This window comes from Scomber japonicus, chromosome 16 (assembly GCF_027409825.1).
Source record: "Scomber japonicus isolate fScoJap1 chromosome 16, fScoJap1.pri, whole genome shotgun sequence".
Classification (NCBI taxonomy): Eukaryota; Metazoa; Chordata; class Actinopteri; order Scombriformes; family Scombridae; genus Scomber; species Scomber japonicus.
The window spans coordinates 12,298,787-12,315,170 of NC_070593.1; the positions used below are offsets into that span (position 1 = coordinate 12,298,787).

A 16,384-nucleotide genomic window follows, 5' to 3' on the forward strand; every position below is an offset into this window, starting at 1 on the left:
TAATCTATGCTCTACTGGCAATACCACAAGAGTACCTTACCTACTCACATAAACTTTGGTTCATATTTAAATCAGTTTGGATGTACGCTACAATAAGCTTCTAAAATACAACACATTGTTTAAGATGAAACCAGTGATTTCCAACCTTTTTGCTTGTGACATCTTACAAAAAACAGTCTGTAGCTGGGGTCACATTTCAGATGATGATGTGGTTTCATCTCACTAAATGTTCAAATCAACGATAAGTACATAAGGTTTTCTTAATTTTGAATATGAAAATTGATTTGTGTTTGGGTTTTTTTCTTTCTTCTCCCATTAATCATTTCACGACCCTTCAATATTTATCTGGTGACCCTTTGGACGGGCCTAACCCCTAGGTTGGGAAACACTGGACTAAACTAGCTAACTGTATATAAAGTAGCTGAAACTAGCTCCACCTCCAGCAGCTATAACAGTAACATGCTGATTGATTACACACTGATGCTTCACTATTAATGATCTATTGATGTTATACAGGTTGTAATTCTCCTTAAGTAGAATGTTTCATGCAGGGATTTAAGTAATGTAAATGGAGTAGTTAGTTTTTACTTAAACACTCTGAACAAATAAACACGATTAAAAAAAAAAAAAAAAAAGGTTTCTCAATGGTTTAACATTTCAAACATTTTCAACAGTGTTTACCTGTTCCGCACCTGCAGTCCCTTGTCTCCCTGGTGACACACACACCTGCTGGTTGCTAGGGTATCAGGTGACAAAGATAGTAAAGAGCAAGTGAGAGGGCCAACTCTGCCTTCCCGCTGCTTGCAGGTATTTCTCAATCATTTAACAGATGATGAAGAGCCAGTTTAGCAGTCTATAGAACTGCAGGAACATTGATTTTCCTTTATGTTTTAAAATGAGGGAGCAAACTTGGAATGATGAATAATTGGCGGGGTCTGGGGGGGAAAAACACAGCAATTAAAACAATGTCCTGTATTTCTATACCACCTAACCACTTCAGCTGGTGATCAGCAATATCATATGTTCAAATGCAAAGTGTGAACGAAATCATAAGGCCTTGAGGCAATTAGACGAAAAACACAATATTTATGATGGATGAAAGTTGAAAAGTAGTCAGATTTGACCCAAACGCTGGACAAAAGGTTAAATGTATTTAAATAGATTGTTATTGTCATGCACTTTGAAACACGTAAAGGACTCGTGCCACAGGACAAGAGGGACTGTATTGGTTCCTCGAGCATGTCAGACAAGAGAGCTGATGCAAGACCACGAAGAGCTTTAAAAATAAGTGAAAGAATTCTTAAATCAATACAGTAATAGACAGGCATCCTATGTAAGGACTTTAAAATGTATATTTGAGATAATAAGAAGCAGCTTTGGTGACCTCCCTCACATGAGCCTTAGTGTTTAGTTCACAGATGACACAGACAATTTAAAAACAGACAACACCTTTATTTTTAACACATTTTAAATCTTATAAAACAGCACAGTAAATCTACCAAAGCTTTTTTTTTTTTAATAGTCATGATCACAAAGCCACAAGCTTTCAATATAATACTGTAGTCTTTATTCTACAAACTAGTATTGCCGGAGTCTGTTATGGTGTGAATTGAACAAGTCATATCCGTCTTGTCGCTTCACACATAACATAATGAATCTAGCACAGCACTGCAGGGCGCGCAGCTACAGCATCATAAAACATTCACAGGCCTCTCAAACACAGAGAAACCCAGGGCTGCTAATACAGCTGTGGTTTAAAATAAATGTAGTGTGTGATTGATATTGGTAACTAACACTTGAAGGAATAATAACAGTGTTGTTTGTTGATTACAGCACATTTTCTACTGCGTCTTCTATTGTCTAACATCTATTTTAACTCTCCACCTCCATTGTTTTGTTTGTTTGATGTTTTTTTTTTTGTCATTTTAAAACATAAAATTCACATGGACAAAAAAAAGTTGCCTTGGTTGAAATAGTCAATCTAGATGATTGGCACAAGCTTAAAAGAAAAACACCTGTATTATCCTTTAAATGAGCTGATAGCACAGTCCATATCTGCACAGCAGTACAAGAGCCTATCTCCATGCAATACTCTGTAGATTCTACTACACCTCAAGACTTCAGTTTCTGTTTTTATCTTCGACCTCAAAGTATGATATTCAAAACAGGGATGTCAGTGGCCAAAAGCAGGTCATAGGCATTGGTTCATGAGGCACTGAACTGTCTTATTTAGCTGCCAGTGTAGTAACTGGGGTTATGGTAAACAGGAAAAAAAGGAAAAGATGGCACCAAACAGTTCGATCTCATGTGAGCGGTGAAGGTAAAATGGCAGTGGAAAGGCATGTAAAGGGGTAAATGTTGAGTATATATTGTATTCAGTAGCACCAGAAGAAAGAGTGTATGTGTGTGTGTGTGTGTGTGTGTATCAGTGTCAAAGGGTTTGCACTATGACGGGATACAGTAGGGACATGTGCTCAGCTCCTCTGATTGGCAGCTTGTGCGTGGTGTAGTAGTGGATGACCTCAGGGATGGTGGAGAAGGGAGGGCTGTTCTCTCCGAGCACGTAGCGCCCGTCTGCAGACTGAGTAAATTTCATATGCATGAAGCCCTTGCAACTCCTGAGAGAGGAAGAGAAAGAAAAGGGTGAAGTGAGGATTATTTGTCTGCTCATCCGATTCAATAAAACTGGAGCGTTAATTGTGATGTTTACAGAACTACACTTGGACTGAAATCCTAAAGCTGTTTCAGATCAAACATTCACAGCAAAACACAGATATCTTGGTATCTTGCAATGTGGCAGTGTTGAAGTAACAACATCTGGGAAGGAAACATACCAAGGTTTTTGAATTAAGGTTACTATAGTACAGTTTCTAGGAAAAGATGTGAGAAAATGACAAAAGTGTGGTACATTGCCAAAGAGGATGCATTGTAATAGGAACTAGGAAGTGGAGAAAATCTTTGTTGTTGTCATTTCAACAGTAACTGCCAGTATACTTGGTCAAAGCTGCTTGTTGGATGGTTGAATAGCTTTTGAAACCTCTACCCGCTACTTTATCAACCCTTTCAAAGTCAGATTTTAGGAGCTGTACCAAACAACTTCTGTGATTTTCTGAAATGGACAAGCCGACATTCACACCCAATTCACGTGGTCACAGGTTGAAACAAACACGATCAAGTTCATTTCTAATATAATCTAATATATGGCCCTTATACCCATCTAAACTGTAGGTCTAGTCCTGCAATGCTAGATTATTTAATTGATTTTTGAGAGCTTTGAGTTGAGCACAATCCCATCACATGACTCAATTAACCCCTCACTGGTTCAAAAGAGTACAGACGTGAAATTAGAAGTTAGAAGCAAGTGGCAGCATGCAGATAGTCTCTCTAAAATAAACAGCTGCTTTCATGTTGATTATTCATAAAGGCTGAAAACACACACAGAGCTGAGGGGGTGGGGGTGGGGAAAGGAAAGAGCGACACAGATAATGTAGCTGGGTGGGAAGAAAAATTCATGAACAATTAAAAGTTGCCTCTGGGCTCATATGTGAGAAGTTTCTCTCACCCCCCACTGAGCACGACGATACCCAAATGAGACAAAAACTGGATCAGATAATTTTGGAAACAGCGCAGTGCAGTGCGGCACACTGGGGTAAAATTCCCCTTTAAGAGACTGCTGTGATGTTTCAATTTAAGAAAGTACAAAGAGAATATGTGTTGATCTAATCCAATACGGCTACCAGATGTCAGTATTGGCCCAGTATGTGCCCAGTATGTGCGGTGAGTGTCACAAGGAAGTGAGCCATGTTTACCTGAGTGACAGAGAGTAGTCGTTCCGGCATGACTGGCTGTTCCTCACCAGATATGAGCTCTCCTTGCACAGAGTCAGTAGAGACTCTGCCTCCGAACGGCTCAGGGATCCATGGTACCATCTGCAGGTGACCAGCAAACATGACTAAGGCTTTTCTCATATTTCCCTGATTAATCAGTTAAAGGTTTGATCTGTAGGATATCAGATAATTGTTAAATAGTCAATCACAGTTTCCCAGAGCCTCAGGCTATGTCTTGAAAATAGTTTGTTTCCAAATCCAAAGATATTATATTTCTTTCTTATAGTTTCTTCTTTCTAGAAGATCATGATGACTTACTCTGGGTATTTTTGGCATTTTTGCTTTAAAAACAGACAAATGCAATGACCTTATGAATTAATTAACTAAATGTTGATATTGTGTGACTCATTGACTCTAGCGCCAGAGATAGTTCTTTACTGGTTGCTCACATTGCTGCAACTCAACATAGAAGAATAAATGAAAAATAAATTAGATTAATTGTTAATTTAATACATTAATGGACATTCTATTTTCCATATCGAACATGCCAAATGGTGGCTTAACTTAGCAAAGCTAAGCTGTCAAGGGCAGCTGGTCTCGGATCCTAATTCTAACCAGCTGACTGGGATAATAAAATAAGACGTAATCAAAATTTAGATTTCTGGGATTTATTGTACTTACAAGGAACAAAATCTGATTAAGGAGATGATCAAATCAGCGATGTGAAACTGAAACTAGTGTAGGACACAGATGATCACTGCTACCCAATGGAAATGGGGAAACACTGTATTAAGATAGCAGATGTCCACTTACACTTGGCTCTCTAGTGGCAGAAATGGATCCACTCGCTCCCCCAGCATAGGAGGTGTGTCACCAACGAGGCGGAGTGTGGTCGAGTCTGCTGTGGTAGATGTGGTGCCCGTCTTGGCGAGCCTAGTTTGTTCTGTCTGAGCTCGTGAACGCTCCCTTTCTGCCCCTTCAAATTGAACTATAGAAATAAAGAGATGAACGTCAGATTCAAACAAGCCCACAACACATTTGTTACAGAAATACATTTACCAGAAACACCAATTTACCTGCTAGTGCTTTGGAGATGTTATCCTTCTTCCACTCCCAGGGCTGGTCATATTCATCAGCTGGCCTTTCATCATCCTGAGGCAGTCTGCTCTCCCTGCTGTCCAACAGGAGAAGTCCACCCTCCACCCTCTGGGGTTGCTGTTGTGCCGTTGGAGCAGCTCGGTGGTGGTGGTGACGAGTCCTCTCTTCGTACGGGTTATCATATAATTGGGGACCATCTCCACTCCCAGACCTGTTTGTCATCACTCTGTGCTGCATTTCTAGAGAGGAAAATATGCAGAGTGAATTAAATTCTGCAAAAAATACAATTAATAGAGAGCAATAGAGCAATAGAGTAATAGAGTGTGAGTGTGACTGTTCTGCAAAAACTGTGCTTAAAACTACAAAAAAATGGTACAAAAAAAATGGATTTGGTGCACTGGGATAATGAAAAGCACAATATCCTTGTCTGATATTTGTTCTTACTGTAACCCAAATTCTGAGCACAGTTACCTTAAAATTGATATTTTACTGAGAAGATTAATGTGAGGTCACACTCTCTCACTCACTCATTCAGGATTATCCCTTTGACATTGATGGATTTTCAAGATTAAAAAAACAAAACAAAAAAAACATAGATGAGAGGTGATATTTAGAGGGTACAGAAACTGCAACTGATGAGAGAAATCCAGTGCACATTATGTCACTGTTTCACACTCTATATAAACACCTTTTAATTAATGGCTGACTGACTAGTGAGACATAAAGATAATAATAAACCTGAAATGATCCGCTGTGCCTCAAATGGCTCCATGTAGCTGCAACAGTCTGTTGGTGCAGATTTGGGCTCCCAGTTTGGTCGGGGTCTTGGGTCTGGACGGGCATCAAATGGGTCAGAGTAATCTGTATCAGCGTCTGACGCTGCTGGGGCAGAGGGAACCACCTTGAGAGGGAGAGAGAAACAACAGGCATTGGACAATGTGATGGACTGGAGGGAAGAACTGGAATTTGTTTGAGTATATTTAAGCATATAAGAGATTGAATGAATAAGACTGAATATAAGGGTAAGGGGAAATACATCAAGGAAAACACAAATATGAGACAGTTCTTACAGGTTCCTCTTGGATAGTCACAGGACTCAAGGGGACTTTACAGCGACCAAACTCCTGAGAATCCACTTTAATTAGTCTGTGTTTGGGGGAAACCACTTTTACCTGGACAATCAGATATGGAGAGAAAAGGTTTTCAGTAATAATTTGAACATGACTTCTATGTGTATCACTCGTTATGTGTTCACAGGGAGGAATGAAAGAGATCTCGGGAAGAAAAAACATCTATATAATCCAACGGTTAATTTATCAAGGGAGACAGGATACCTGGCATACAACAGTAGACTATAATAAACAGTAGCCTATAATAAATCTATAACAAGTCTAAATTAAACAAAGGTTTCAAAGGTTGAAAAAAGTATCAATCTGTCTATGATTCATGTATACATGACTGTAAAAACATGCATGTCATACCTCCACACCATTAGGCAGCCCTGAACCAAATGCAGGGAATGAGGGGAGGCTCACTGTCGCACTACAGGAGCTGAAACCACCATTCTGGAGCTCCTTGTCAGAGCTCTGGTAAGGGTCCTCGAAATCCAGGTCTTTCTGAGCTCTGTAGGCCCTCAAAATTTCACTCTCGCTGTAATCTGGCCTCGGGGGCTGTGGAGGGTCACGCCTGTTGCCAAAGTTTAGGTAGTCCTTCAGCCACTTTGCCATGGATCTGGGAACAAAATGACACATTCAGTAGTCAGTATTTTGCCTGTTTTACAATGTTAGTCAAACTTAAATATCAGCCTAAATTTTCTGTTTCAACGTTTCAACTTATATTGAATACATCAGGTTTTATGGCAGACCGAGAAAGCAATTTAACTATGGCCCGATATATCAATAATATCAGCTGATTGATATATTGGTCGAGCTCTAATTTTAACACATTGTTGTTTACCCTGATAACTTGTGATTGCCATTTTTCCATTTACATATTAACTCTAACCTATGTGCCAAATAAACAAAGACGCCTATAGTCTAATCTGGATGAAGTCCTGGACACATTCACAAAGATAAATTAACACAATATCAGCCAAATGACACTTCAGCAGTCTTGAGAAAGGACACTTATTATTCCAGTAACAAAGACTTTATTCTGGATAAATAATTTCCTCTGAGGAATATAATGTTGGAATGCATTTATATAGTAATTTCCTTAGCCTAAATTTTGCTTTTAATTCAACACGAGAAAATCTCCAGTCCACCATCACATGAGACAAAGAAAACCAACAAAGCCTCACAAATGTGAAGCTGGAACAAGGAAAATCTAAGGTAGTTTTACTTAGAAAATTACGATTGTGGTAGACTAATTATTCCAGCTGTGAACAAAAAAAAGAAGCTATTAACTAGTGTGAGGTTTATGTTTACTTTAGTTAATTTAATATTAACTTGTTGGAGCTGTTAAAGTCCCCCCCCCCCCCCCCCCCAAAAAAAAAAGATGTGACTGTGACCTGCAGAAGAAAGTTATTGATATTAGAAAAAAATAATCAGCAGGTCAAATTAACAGAACACATCTGCTTGTACTGATTTTCATCAGAGATAAAGAAAATAAAAGTGTTATGTTTATTCTCACCAGCTAGCTTCCTAAATCACAGTCTCCAATCACAACTGCTTGTTAGCATCATTTTAAGCATTTCGGTCACTTATTCATAACAGTTCATTAAATATTTGCATTTGCTCACAAAACACCAGCACCAAGCTAAACAGTTGACCAATCTTGCTGATAATATTATCACTTATTTAACAAAGTTTCCCAGTCAATACGCCAAAGCTAAGTTAGCCCAGTTAGCTGGAGACCTGCAGCTAACCTCGAAGCGTCTCAGTTACATTTTATTTTTTTAAAGGCTCACCCTCTTTCTTTGCATTGACGGTTCCCCGTTACACTTTGATATCTTTCTGGTTACCATCCACGCGTTTCGTTATAACGTTGTCGGATCTAAAAAGAAATCATTGTTGTCAGTGAAATCCGCCCCGGCTGCTTCACAGACAGACAAGCAGCTAATGTTAGCCGGAGCAGACACAACACTCACTGGATTAAAGGGGAAGAGTCACATATTTTTAGTGGGCCGACCTTAAAATAAATAGATGAATAGATAAATCAGAATCTGTTTATTACTAGCCAAGTATGCAAGCATTGAAAAGAGGTTTGTCCCATAAACTTAACACAAAAGAATAAAAATATAACAGGAATAAGGTAGAAATGAGGAAATTAAAGTTTTCTGCAGTACTGAATCAATATGGAATGATTGTATTGGAAAATTGTTCAGTGCTTCAAAGCATTTCATAGTTGAAATAGCGACTTTTGCTGTGCAAGTATCAGTATTACACTTGTATGGCTAAACTAAACCTGAAAGAAATGACACCAATTACTTCTTTCATTATTTTGTTCAATATAGTCCAGTCTCCTCTAATCCTGGGGATTATTTTGGATGGTTCACATGCACAGAATTTAATTTTGCTGCATCGTATGGCAACTGCAAACATTAGTAATAGTAGTGATTCACCTTGCCCTTATAGATTATTAATGTTTTATTTATGTCTTAAATTGTTTTTAATTGTCTTGTGTTTATGCCTCAGGGAATGCAATCTAAATTTCATTATGTTGTTGTCTGACCCTCAGTATGACAATGAAGCTAGTGCTATTTATTTTCATCCTTAACAATTTTCCAAAAAATAATGCACATAAAAATAAATAAATAATAATAAGGTAATAATAAAAAGGAAAACATATATTACATTAATTTTTACATTAATTATATTTCACTCAGTAACATGTCTTCAGAAGTTTCACTCTTAATCACAATTGTTGGCAAATTTAAGTGAATCTTTAAAAAAAGGAAAAATAGATTCAGGCCTTTTGACATGACAACTGGGTGAACCCCAACGTCTGATTGTGCAATATCCTTGAAAGCCTCAGCTCAACTCAGCAAGTGGATCTTGAGATTGTTTTGTCAACCAGGACAAGAATATGTATATGTCCCACCTCTCATTTTTAAAGCCATCAAATGCTGAATTACATAAAATTAACATTAACTCAGTGACATCTGTGTACTATACTGTTCTTATAAGCTCATTCTAGCTTTTAAAGCACCCACAATAATTTGTAATTATCTCATTTTCATAAATTCTTTATCTTTTAACAGCAGATACACATTGGGCAGCAACACAAAACTATGACAACCAAGTATTTGGATGCCACTTTTACACACACAAAAAAAGAGATGTGTATGGTATGAAAGCATTTCAAGACAAAGACTTAAAGCAAAACAGATTTTAATGAACACTAAAATATACATTGAAGGACATTGTTGATTCACTGAATATATGGACAGCAGAGAAAACTAACGGCTGTCCACTATCCTGTCGATTTGTCATCATTTATTTCGAGGTTTAGAGGTTTGTAAGAATGCATTATTTGTTCCTTTCTGCATCATTCATACAATCAGTCACTCAAGTAAAAATCCATCCCAAGCATCTTCCACTCATTCGCTGTCGTTGCTGTCGCTGTCTGAGTACATCCCCAGCAGGCTGAGAGATGACGACCCGTTTTGTGTGGTAACGGGCTTTGAGGCATTAGTGGAGCCGGCAGCTGATGTGTTTGAATCTGTAAAACAAGAAACAGGATGACTTTGTAGTATTCTGAATCATATGTTGACATTTGATTAATAATGTGAACAATCACATTCAGTTAGATGTGTGTCCCAAAAATAAGGCGAGGCAAAGACATTATATAAAAGCAACACATGGCAAAACAAAGAGACATTTAAATACGATTAAAAGTGTTAAATTGGAAATAAAATTAAGCTAAAATAGGGTAAGACAGATAAAACAGGAGAATAAAAAGTTACTGTTGAGTGAAAGATATTTAAAACTAGAGATGATAAACACCACTGTGTTACCTTTTTGTGAGGAGACAGCAGCAGTAGCAGCCGCTGAACTGGGCTTGTTTACAGTCGCTGAACTGGGCTTGTTTAAAGCCGCTGAACTGGGCTTGTTTACAGCCGCTGCTGGTTTCTTTCGTACGACCAGAGATCCCAGCGCCCCTCTGCCACCTAGCGTCCCCACACTCTTCTCCCAGCTCTCCACCTTGGCCCTTTTAACTCCTCCTCCTGAGGCTCCCTGTAAAAACACAGTAAGAGACAATCTACTTTACCCACCTCACACCATCATGAGGCATCATGATCATCCAGGCTGAAAGTCTACTATTGGATGGACATAAATCATAGATATTGACATAAAATGTACCACAGACATTCATGATTCCCTGCTGACCTGTTATGACTTGTGAGCCCTGACTTTTCATCTAGTGCAATTAGCTCGTAAAACTTCAAAAGCACCACTGTGTCTACACATGCAGCCTCACAATACTTGTAAACACCTTTTACACTTGTATGTATTCCTGTATTATAAATCTATTTCTACTAATGCTTCACATACTGTTTCTCATTAAAGTCCTGATCTATATGAGAGAAAAGGGCAACGATTTACATTTCTTATTACTCGTCCTGCAAGATTTTTGCCTTTTTATGTGGTAAAAATAAACAATATCTCACTGAATTGAACATTTTAAAGTTGTTAAAATTTGATCAAAACATTTCTATACTTGTTGAGCACCCAGGGAGAGTCTGTATGTTTTTCTGAAATGTAGGAAATAAGTGCCTGATTTTTGGTTTCCTAAGTGAGGTAAAATAAACGATGACAAATCTAATTAGTTTCACAGCATTTGATGAAGGACACACACTTCGTACCTGTGTCTCTGAGGGTTTGTCAGTGGTGAGGATGTCTGTTGGTTTGTCTGTGCTGGAGCTCTGTGGCTGTATGCTGCTGCTGCTGCTGCTCTCTTCCTCATTCTCAGAATCACTGTCTCGGAGTCTTTTCACAAGGACACGGTCCAACATCTCTCTGTGAGACAAGTGACACACTCAGTTTTCAGTTTTTAATGACAGGACGAGTTAGCCTTGATTATACATGGCAAATAAAACGTATTTATACACGTAGGCACAGATCACACTCACTTTGTTTCTCGCTCATCCTCTTCTTTCTCCCTTTCCCTCTCCCTCTTCTCCAGCTCTCTGTACTTGTCGATCATTCCCTCGAAATCCACCTGAGCCTGCCTCTGGTTCAGCTCTTTCAGCTCCTGGAGGTTTTCCAGAACCTCCATCTCCATCTTGGAATCACGTGTGCGGTTCTCCAACACCTGGTAGATTAGTAAGGAAACCGTCAACTCCTTGTTCCCAATGCCTGGATACGACTCGATAGATGAAGTTGATGTTTACACACTGACCTTCATTGGGTTGTTCAATTCCTCCTCTTCCCTCTCCTGCTGGATTCTTTTCTCCTCTTCTTCAATAAGTTTCTCTGCTTGGAAGTTTCGTGTCGCGCCGTGCTCCATGGAGTAGTCTGTGTTCTCTGGGTCGGTCTGTAATCACAACATGAAGATCTTTCTGAAATTACACTTACTATTATTAGTCTTCGTTGAACTAGATTTGAGCACACAAAAAATATTACTCTCAAAAGGAGGTGAGATGATTTGTCAGATTTAACCATTAGTTCATTTCCATCAGCAGTTCCTCAACAGTGTTGCAAAAAAATCTTCAGATGGGTGGTGAAGTTGCTCAGATTCTCAGAAGTCAATGAAACTAGCAGAGTTCAGTTTACTGTCTCATAGGCAAACACACATATAAACTGAGGTCGATCTGTAGAGCAGACACTAAACTTCAAATCAGACTACTTTTTAATATTAATCAACATCTCCTTTGTAGAGAACAGTTACGCCTATTTTCAAAAGTCCCCAAATTCCCCACCATTAGTTTTCATCCCTAGTCAGTCATTTCCAATTAATACGGTTATTTTGCTCTTCCTCTTAAACTAATAAGTGGTTCACACCCTTCAGTAGTCAGCTTTTCCATGAGGCAGTAGACACGGCACATACCTGTATCATACCTATATTATTTTCAGTCCTGATATGGTTTCCCATCTTTCTGGGTAAGTATTATATATATGTATTTATTCTTTAAATGTATTTATTTTTATTTTTTACTGTATTACTATAACGTATCTGTAGTAAATGTTCATATGTCCTGATTAATCCCATGTTGATAAGCAATCAATCGATCAAATAAAAATATCCCACAGCAGGTACACACAGAACAATCACTACACACTAAAAACACTAATTTACATGTAACACCATTACATCATCTGTAATGTACCACACTAACAATTATATAAACAAATCTACATATAAATACCAGCACATTCATCTAGTATAATTATACAATAACAATTCATTACAATTAAAAATCTGAATCACAGCCAAATCATGTTGACATGAATGGTTGCTCAATATCCATTTTTGACACGGTGCTCTATTTAACTATTTAACCTATTTTATTAATATTCATGTTTTATCTTAGCTGTTTAACTGTATTCATGTTTTATTTGATATTATTTTAATTTCCTGATATTTATTTTCTTTCTTTCTTTTCTTTTACCTAATATTGTTTTGTGTGTTGTGTTGCTGTTAATGTTTCTTGTCACCATTGTAAATGAGGATTCCTCCTCAATGGTATTTCGAGGTAAAAAAAAAAGGTTGTTAATAATTATTAGTATTATTATTATTATTAATAATTATAATAATAATAATTATTATTATTAATGTCACTATAAAATTAGAGATTCAAGAGATGTATTTGCTGCTTGCACAGGTACAGTGTACTCATTGGGAATCATAGTGAGGTTCATGTGGTCAGGATAAAAAAAGAAAAAGAAGAACAAATTTACAATTAATTAAATGTGTGTTGAATTTTTAAAAACAGATCTGAGCCACTGATCTTAAATCATTTACAACAGTTATTTACAGAGACTTTAATGCAGTCTTGAAGCGGCAACTGGATGCACATTAAGAGAAGCAGAGCATTAAACACGCACCTTAAATGTAATCTCAGCGAGACACCGGGTGCATTTGATGTAAAAACGGAAGATGGGCAGCCCCATGTACAGTTCATTCTGAACAGTCTCCTTACGCGCATTGAACTTCTTCCCCTTATAGATGTACTCGCCACACGTTTTACACCTGCAAGCAAGCAGAAAGGAAATGACACCGAAGCCACAGGATTAATTCCATTACTCACTGAGAGGTCACAAAGACACACAGTTAGTGCATTGTACTGTTATCTTGAATCACCAGGAGAGGGCTCAACAGGAGCTTTACTGTCTCTGACAAGACGTTGAAAAACAGCATTTATATCAGTTTAAAATGCATCCATGCAACCATGAAACAACTCAAGTATGCTACTCAGAGAAAATGTATGACATTTGCACAGAACTACTGCTAGAGTTGCAACGTTTAGCCAATTAATCGATTATTTGCTATTCCTAAAATTAATTAATTGTCTTAAGTCATTTAAAAAAATGAAATTCACAAATTCTCTGCTTCCAGCCTCTCAAATATGAATACTTTCTAGTTTCTTTAGTCACCATTTTCTGGGCCAAACAACTAATCAATTAACTGAGGCAATAATCAACAGATTAATCGACAGTAAAAGCAGTTTAACAATTAAATCAAGCATGATGAAAAGGTGAATGCTGAAAAAGAAAAACTCAATGACACAGATATATTAGACAGACGTACCTCATGTTGAACGGAGCCATCAATCTGACCACATACTGTCGATCTTTGGGGAGTTTAAGTTTGGGGATTTTAGAAGGATCAAAATCCGGAGGGTAGTATTTCTGAAAAGTATGAAACGCATATGTGAGTTAATGAAAAGTCTCAATTTAGGACAAAACTATCCGTAATCTACGACAACGTGACCAATAAACCACGATTTATTGACACATAATGTGTTTAAGAAGTGTTTATGAGTTATATCATCGTTAATAAAACCTCACTAATATAGCATATAGCTACTTGCTAACGTTAGCATGCCTGGCTTATTTAGCTCATACATCACCGCTGACAAGTTAAACTATTCTAAAAAGGCTGCGGCGTTGTTCACATACTTACATTTAATACTTTTCTTTCAGACATTGTTGCTTTTGGTGTAAACTAAACGTGGAAGATTTTAACCCTACTGAAGAAAACGCTAGCTACTACGTCTACACTGTAAACTTCCGGTTGTCACGTTTATTTTGTTTCCGTGCTTCAAAGTGAGCTGCTGCCCCCCTGCGGAACGACTGACTACCAATAGAAACTAAAAACATTAATTATATGCTACTACTACTACTACTACTTCTACTACTACCACTTATAATAATAATAATAATAAGAGGAAGAAATAATAATAATTATCATTATAATGATAATAATGAGGAGGATGTATCTGTCAAAACTGGAATACAAGTACAATAACTTATTAAAAACTAATAATTTGTGGGTGGGACTTGTCCCATCCTCATATAATGGCAGTGATGTCCATCGTCTAAAGGCTAAAAGTGGGGCATTCTAATTTTGGTGATCTCTTTTTTCCCTCTAGTGCCCTCATCTGGCTAAAGTTGGAATTTGTCCAATATTTCAGTTTGTGAACCAATATCTGCAAATATATTTCTATTCCTATCCATCTCAACTCTTATTTATTTACCAAGTGTTAAGTGCAAATTAGTAAAATTAGCATGATAACATGGCAAACCAAGAATATAATTTCCATGGATTGAGTACAATCTCACAAAAAGAACATTAATTACTATGTACAAAAATATTATTTATCTTTGTAGTAAACAATTATTACTATTTTTATCAGTATCATTCATGCATGGTTATAGTTTTAGTACATTATGCGATAGCCAATCGTAGTCTACAAAGCTTTTGGAACATCCAATCAGCTTTCAGATGTGGTTTGATTCCCTGCCCCCTCCTTACAGTATTCATCTGACAAACAGGCATGCTGCAGGATTTACTACACTGGCAGCAGAGGCAGTCTGACAGTTTGACACTCGACTAGATCAATAACAGCTGCAAAAATGGTTGATGCTTTCTGTGCCACATGGAAGCTGATTGACAGCCAGAACTTTGATGATTACATGAAGGCACTTGGTGAGCAACTTTCAATGTATTTTACCTCTAAGATGTAATGTGAGCAACATCATGCTCCCTCTTAAGTAGCGAAAATTAGTAAAATGAATAGTTTTTAATATCTGAATTTGTGTCCAGTATAATGCAGTAGTTTTACCTGTTTGTTTTTTTTTTGGATAGGTGTTGGTTTTGCCACAAGACAAGTGGGAAACGTCACCAAACCAACAGTAGTGATCAGTCAAGACGGGGACAAAGTGGTGCTGAAAACCTTGAGCACCTTCAGGAACACAGAGGTCTCCTCCAAACTGGGAGAGGAGTTTGATGAGACCACACCTGATGACCGAAAGGTCAAAGTAAGCTGAGTTACTCTTTATATGATCCGTTCTTTAGCTTGTGCAGGTAATAATAATACAAGTGTTTTCTTCACTGTACGATGGATGTGATGTTGGTTAAAATATATCTGGGTTGTTTTAAATAATATTATGCTTCTGCTTGCAGTCTACTTTCACCATGGAAGGAGACAAGCTTGTGCATGTACAGAAGTGGGATGGCAAGGAGACCAAGTTTGTGAGAGAAATCAAGGATGGGAAGATGGTGATGGTGAGATTAAACATTTTGATAGAGTATGATATCAACCCCTAGAATGACAAGTGAAGCGAAATCTTTGAGCCTGTCTTTGTGTCTGTGTGAATCAGTTCATGGAGTAATTTGTTTATATAAAGCACTGTAAATTGCCTTGTTGTTGAGGTGCCTCACCTTTGCAGTACTGCAAAAACTAATCTCATGCAAGCTGAATGAATAAAAAAGACCTCATTTTACAGATGCATGATTTCTACACATTGCATAAAAATCACAGTTAAATGTAATTGTCATAATGTAATTTTGGCTCTCTTTTGGTTTTCCTCCTTCTTGCCTTACAGACTTTGACCTTTGACGGAGTCCAGGCTGTCCGCACATATGAGAAAGCCTAACTCTACCATCCAGATAAAGGAGCAAATCATCCCAGTGTCAATTTAACAAGTTTTCTTTCCTTTTTTAAAAATGTTCTTTATATTATATGCAGTGATTTGCAATTCATTTGCCATTGTAACATGTGATAAATATTTTGGGAAATCTTTTTGTAAGATCTTTTGTAAGAAATTCAGAGATTGTGCCGTAGACTGTGAAGGTCCTAAACTGTTTAATTCTGTGTATCACTTCTGAAAAAGGGAACAAATAAACTGCTTGATAAATCAACTGCTGCTTAACATCATTCATTTCATACATTTCAGTTGGTCTTTAAGTCACCAGAGCACCATTAGTACCATTTTTTGCATGCAGCCTTACTTTTTCTATTCAAATATTCAAACCTAAGTTGTGGGAACAGAGCTGTCCCTATGATGGGTCAG

The 16,384-nt window shown here is 37.6% G+C and overlaps 3 protein-coding genes across 4 annotated transcripts; 1 reads left to right on the forward strand and 2 right to left on the reverse strand.

The window, feature by feature from the left end:
- Positions 1 to 1,437: 1,437 nt before the first annotated feature.
- Positions 1,438 to 7,999, reverse strand: LOC128375264 (SH2 domain-containing adapter protein F-like). Its single transcript, XM_053335567.1, has 8 exons — positions 7,834 to 7,999; positions 6,407 to 6,656; positions 5,996 to 6,097; positions 5,664 to 5,826; positions 4,904 to 5,164; positions 4,641 to 4,815; positions 3,810 to 3,929; positions 1,438 to 2,618 (listed from the first exon to the last, which is right to left on the reverse strand). The coding sequence occupies exons 2-8, from the start codon at positions 6,650 to 6,652 to the stop codon at positions 2,432 to 2,434; spliced, it is 1,254 nt and encodes a 417-aa protein (XP_053191542.1). The 5' UTR covers positions 6,653 to 6,656; positions 7,834 to 7,999; the 3' UTR covers positions 1,438 to 2,431.
- A 1,246-nt stretch (positions 8,000 to 9,245) lies between these two features.
- yju2 (YJU2 splicing factor homolog) lies at positions 9,246 to 14,116 on the reverse strand. 2 transcript variants are annotated; one of them, XM_053335649.1, is made up of 9 exons: positions 13,992 to 14,116; positions 13,617 to 13,717; positions 12,914 to 13,058; positions 11,268 to 11,402; positions 10,999 to 11,180; positions 10,732 to 10,885; positions 9,959 to 10,102; positions 9,883 to 9,910; positions 9,246 to 9,587 (listed from the first exon to the last, which is right to left on the reverse strand). In XM_053335649.1, the coding sequence occupies exons 1-9, from the start codon at positions 14,013 to 14,015 to the stop codon at positions 9,466 to 9,468; spliced, it is 1,035 nt and encodes a 344-aa protein (XP_053191624.1). In that variant the 5' UTR covers positions 14,016 to 14,116; the 3' UTR covers positions 9,246 to 9,465. The 2 variants fall into 2 exon arrangements, with proteins under 2 accessions (XP_053191624.1, XP_053191622.1); XM_053335647.1 differs by having other exon boundaries at positions 9,883 to 10,102.
- An 828-nt stretch (positions 14,117 to 14,944) lies between these two features.
- On the forward strand, positions 14,945 to 15,967 carry fabp7a (fatty acid binding protein 7, brain, a). Its single transcript, XM_053335280.1, has 4 exons — positions 14,945 to 15,017; positions 15,177 to 15,349; positions 15,495 to 15,596; positions 15,917 to 15,967. Exons 1-4 carry the CDS (start codon positions 14,945 to 14,947, stop codon positions 15,965 to 15,967), a joined length of 399 nt encoding a protein of 132 aa, XP_053191255.1.
- Positions 15,968 to 16,384: the final 417 nt, after the last annotated feature.